The sequence below is a fragment of the Nicotiana sylvestris genome, chromosome 3 (genome assembly GCF_000393655.2).
Source record: "Nicotiana sylvestris chromosome 3, ASM39365v2, whole genome shotgun sequence".
Taxonomy (NCBI): domain Eukaryota; kingdom Viridiplantae; phylum Streptophyta; class Magnoliopsida; order Solanales; family Solanaceae; genus Nicotiana; species Nicotiana sylvestris.
In genome coordinates this window covers 127,302,106-127,306,574 of record NC_091059.1, presented here as the reverse complement: position 1 = coordinate 127,306,574, position 4,469 = coordinate 127,302,106, and the positions used below count along the sequence as shown (strand labels likewise).

Here is a 4,469-nt window from a genome sequence, read left to right as displayed (position 1 = left end):
GCATGAATCATACCAAGCGTAGTTCTGGGAGATAAGTGTAAAAATAAATAATAAAATATTTTTGGGATTTTCAAAATTTTCCATAAAATAAAATAGTTTTGATTACAACGACTCATCCTACCAAATTATAAAACTAACAGACTCGAAAAAGGAAATTAACAGACTTCGACGGACTCAAAACAGACTAACAGACCCTAGCAAAAAGACAGACTCGAAAACAGACTAACAGACTCCAACCGAAAGAAAATACAAACTCGAGTAAAATTCATGAATGCATCAATGCCTCAAATGCTCCTGGGGCTTGCGGACATCATTCGGTCTCGCCACGGGCCTATATGCGAGATCCCTTTGAAGCCTCTCCAAATCACTCATTATCTGGCTGACAAATGTCATCACTGCTGCGGAGAAGGTGGTGCGAGTCATATCCTCACATGCTTGGCATTTCACAATAATATAGTCAGCAATGGCTCTAACCCTCTCTCGGATTCCACCCTTTTCCCAAAGCAGACGCCCGACCTGCTAATTCCAGGCTTCTAACACCTGAGTGTCGTGAAGGTGTTGATTTTTCAACTGTTGTATTTCTTCCTCCATCTGAGCCATCAAATCATAACAGTGTTCCCTATCAGCTTTAAAATCTTTGGCCTGCTTGGCTGCCTCATTCTCGAGAGTAGTTACTTTTCTCTCTAGGCTGGTGATTGTCCCTTCATATATTCTTTTCATTTGTTGCACAAACTTTGCCCGCCCTTCTGTATTCTTTGCCAATTGAGCCCGGACCTTTGCTAGATTGACCTCGGACTTCTCTAGGTCATCTTGACACTCAAGTGCTTTCTTTCTCAGACTGCTTATAAGCCTTTTATCCGCTCGGCTTCTTTCCGGGTTTTAGGCAGCTATTCTCATTTTTCGGATTTGAGCTTTGAGGGCCTCATTTTCCTGAGTGATCTTTTTTTTTCCCCTTCATCTGCGGTGGTTTGCAAACCATTCTCAAACTGAAGATTCCTAACTTGCTTTTCCAGCTTGCTTATGGTAGCCCTGTACTCATTTTCTTTGGTCAACCAGTCCCATTGCACCTGTGCTCCGTCGGTGAATTGTTGGACATGGGGTCTCTTTGAGGGTTGTTCGGGCTCTTGATGAACTCGAGATCTTTTACCGTACCAGGCGGTGTAACTAGGCTCCAGTTCGCCTCTGTATAGATCTCGTACTTGAGTCTTAGGCTCCAAGAGCCTGCACTGATGCCAAATCCAATGCACTTTTTCTTCTAGGAAAGCGGCTTTCGGTTCCAACTCAATGACCTGCCGACTCAAATCCTCATCATGTGGGATGGTCTGGTATCAGCCTAACTGACGTAGAAATCGGTGCGGAGCATAAGGCTGGATATTTCGAAGACCCATCAACAACAGAAAACACACCTCAGTCGACATATAAATTACTTCACTGACCGAGAGCCACCCGAACGTCCATTTGATCTTGTTTGCAGTCAAGGATCTCAAGTGGGCATGCCATGCTTCTGTACCATCCGGGAACTCATAACCCTCTACCCACTTTTCATGTTTTTCAATACATTCGAGACCGGTCATACCACAATTCAGATATCCCGGGCAGTGGCAAAGGTGTTCCTCCATCCATAGTTGTAACAGCATATTGCACTCTTCAAAGAACTTTCCTCCTTCTCGGCAAAGGGTCAGAGCTAGGTAAATTTCTGCCAAGATCAGATGCACTATGGTCCCATTTACCTTTTTCATCATAAAGTCAACTATCCCCACAAGCCCCAACTCTACGTTCCCGTCTTTTTTGGGGCAAATTAAAATACCCAGGAACGCCACTATAAAAGCTAATCCTCTCCGAGCTTCCCACTTGTATTGGTTTCCTGAGTGAGTAAGGCCGGTGTCTGGCGCCTTGAAGCCACAGGGATTCTCGTAACGTTGGTACAGAAAGTAGAAGATACAGAATCCTTTGGCCAAATTTCCGTCTTGGATGTACCGACTGATGCTTAACAGGTCCAAAACTTTGTGAGGGGTTACTGTTCTAGGTGCCACCGGGTATTGATTTCTAAGATTCCCATCGAAACCAGCGTAGCCAGCTATCTCTTCTAGTGTAGGAGTTAGCTCAAAATCAGCAAAGCGGAATACATTATGTGTTGGGTCCCAAAATGGTATCAAGGCCTCAATTATGTCCTTTCTCGGCTTAACTTTCAAGAGTCCGATAAGACCGCCCAACGCTTTTGTCACAATTTTTCTGCTATCTTCCCCCAAATCATGCCACCACATATGTAGCTCCAATGGGATCTCTTCACGGACTGAGAAAGGTTCATTTTGAATTGTGCTCATCCTGCACATTTATTAAGGTGATTTTAATTAAGAGAAAAATTATGACTCATTTCGACTAAGAAAGAGTGATCACTATTTTTTCAAAATAAAAATATCCGGCTTTGCCAATACGGCCTTTCAGCACTTCGAGGACGAAGATTTTAAGGCTGTGTTGGCTAACCGGCCCAAAATCTTGAAAAATGACCAAAGGCGGCTGTTCTTGCAAAAACAGCCTTCCGGCACCCTTTTGAGGGACATTCGGCTATTTTTGACAAGAATGACATCACCTTACTTATTTGCAATAAAAATAAAATTTTGCTCTTTTTGGGCTATTTTTGCAAAAAAGAAGTTGGACCCGATGGAGGTTGCCTACGTATCCCACATCCGGTGAGAATCAAACTGACGTAGTTTAGGCGGATAAAACTATTTTTGAAAACAAGATTTTCTCCTTTTTCATCTTTTTTTTCATTTTTTTTTCCTGAAAATTCGGCAGAGTTTCAGTACCTTTTGGACATTGGTTTTTCAAAACAGGAATTATCTCAATTAACCCTCACACTGTTATTTCCAACTTTCTCCTATTATTCAAAAGCCGGTCAGCATGAAAATCCGAAGCAAATAAATGAGCAAGTAGCAAGCAAGATGCATCAGGATGGTCTTTTCATTTCGGGTACATCTGTCCTAGACAGACCCAACCCTTGTGTTGAGTCTCCAAAGTCAAATGCACGTGATGCAAGCAAATGCTCCTACTAGGGATCCGGCATGAGGTCTTGTTTTACAAGGTTTAAAACCTGGGTTTATTGTTCTAGACCTGGCCTACCCGAGCGGGCGGACAGCTCGAGCTGAGGGGGAGGGGCAGCGTACCGGGAATACAGAAGCTTCACCGGCTTTGCAACTTGTCCGAACCTCGTTCTAAAATTTGGGATATGACTCTAACAGAAGAGAAGTCACACGAAGTGCACCCTTCTCCATGATTTAGAAGACTCAGAGAGAGGAAAGATTTCGTAGCAGTTTATATACAGTTCACAAATATCAAAGCGGTAAAGCAACATTTAGAACATTAGGCCCAAACCTGTAAAAAATCAGATAATAAATGAAGCCAACTATAACAATTCATCTAAGCTCGAATTCTGAACCCTGAACCAGAGATTCTGGGTTCGGTCCCCAGCAGAGTCGCCAGAGCTGTCACACCTCCTTTTTACCTACAGCCCCCGGAAGGGAGTATATAAGGGAGTTTTTTCCAACTTAAAGTGACAAACGAAACGGGATTTATTTCAATTAAAATTCAGAGTCACCACTTGGGATAATTCATTGTGTCCCAAGTCACCGGTTCAAATCCCAAATTGAGGAAAATATTGACTCTGTTTTGTAGTCCGCGAACCAGAAATCCGGTTAATGAATTTTGTTAACCCGGGAGAAGGTGTTAAGCATTCCCGAGTTCCGTCACTATTATTATTGGCCTAATTATCTGATTTTAAAACACTTTTTAACCTATGTGCATTTTAACTTTAAACCAATTTGAATTATTTTAAGGAAGATTTCAACGTCAGCCAAAACACGTCTTTTGACCGTGCCACAAGAAATGCACCCGCAGTCTGAGACATGTTCTATTTGACGTTGTTAAGATTTGGATTTGGGTCACATGAAACGTGCACCCAAGTTTAGGAAGGTAATATTATTAAAATAACGTGCCTAAAGCAACTACGCATTTTTAACTTTGCGAGGGCCATGGAAAATTTGCTAAATGGCACCCCTCGAATTCTAAGGTTTTTTTTTTAAAAAAAAATTAAATGAGGGCCACGCATTTGAGATTTTATTTAGCACAGCGCACCTCAATTCCAATTTTAAAAAAAAAAGGAATTCAAACTACATTTGGAGGGCCATAAGCTATGATTATGCTCAATATGGCTCACCCCAAATCCGTTTAAAGAAAATTAATTAACTAAACACCAAAGGTATCGAATTCTTACTTCGAGTGAGTGACTCAAACCAACTCGTTCAAATTGCCAGGCTGCCCTTCACAAACATTCAGTTGATAGGAAAACCAAAACTAAAACAAGCCCAAATACTTACGGAGGACCCATTTCGAAATTGAAGAGAGAACATACGGGCTCGAATCACAAGGCCCAAAGGCTGTGAATGCAAGCCCCTCACTTTCGTTCCAGTTTG

The 4,469-nt window shown here is 42.1% G+C and overlaps 1 protein-coding gene across 1 annotated transcript; it reads right to left on the bottom strand.

The window, feature by feature from the left end:
• Positions 1-1,328: 1,328 nt before the first annotated feature.
• On the bottom strand, positions 1,329-2,333 carry LOC138888005 (uncharacterized). Its single transcript, XM_070169800.1, has one exon. It carries the CDS (start codon positions 2,331-2,333, stop codon positions 1,329-1,331), a length of 1,005 nt encoding a protein of 334 aa, XP_070025901.1.
• Between the last annotated feature and the right edge of the window lie 2,136 nt (positions 2,334-4,469).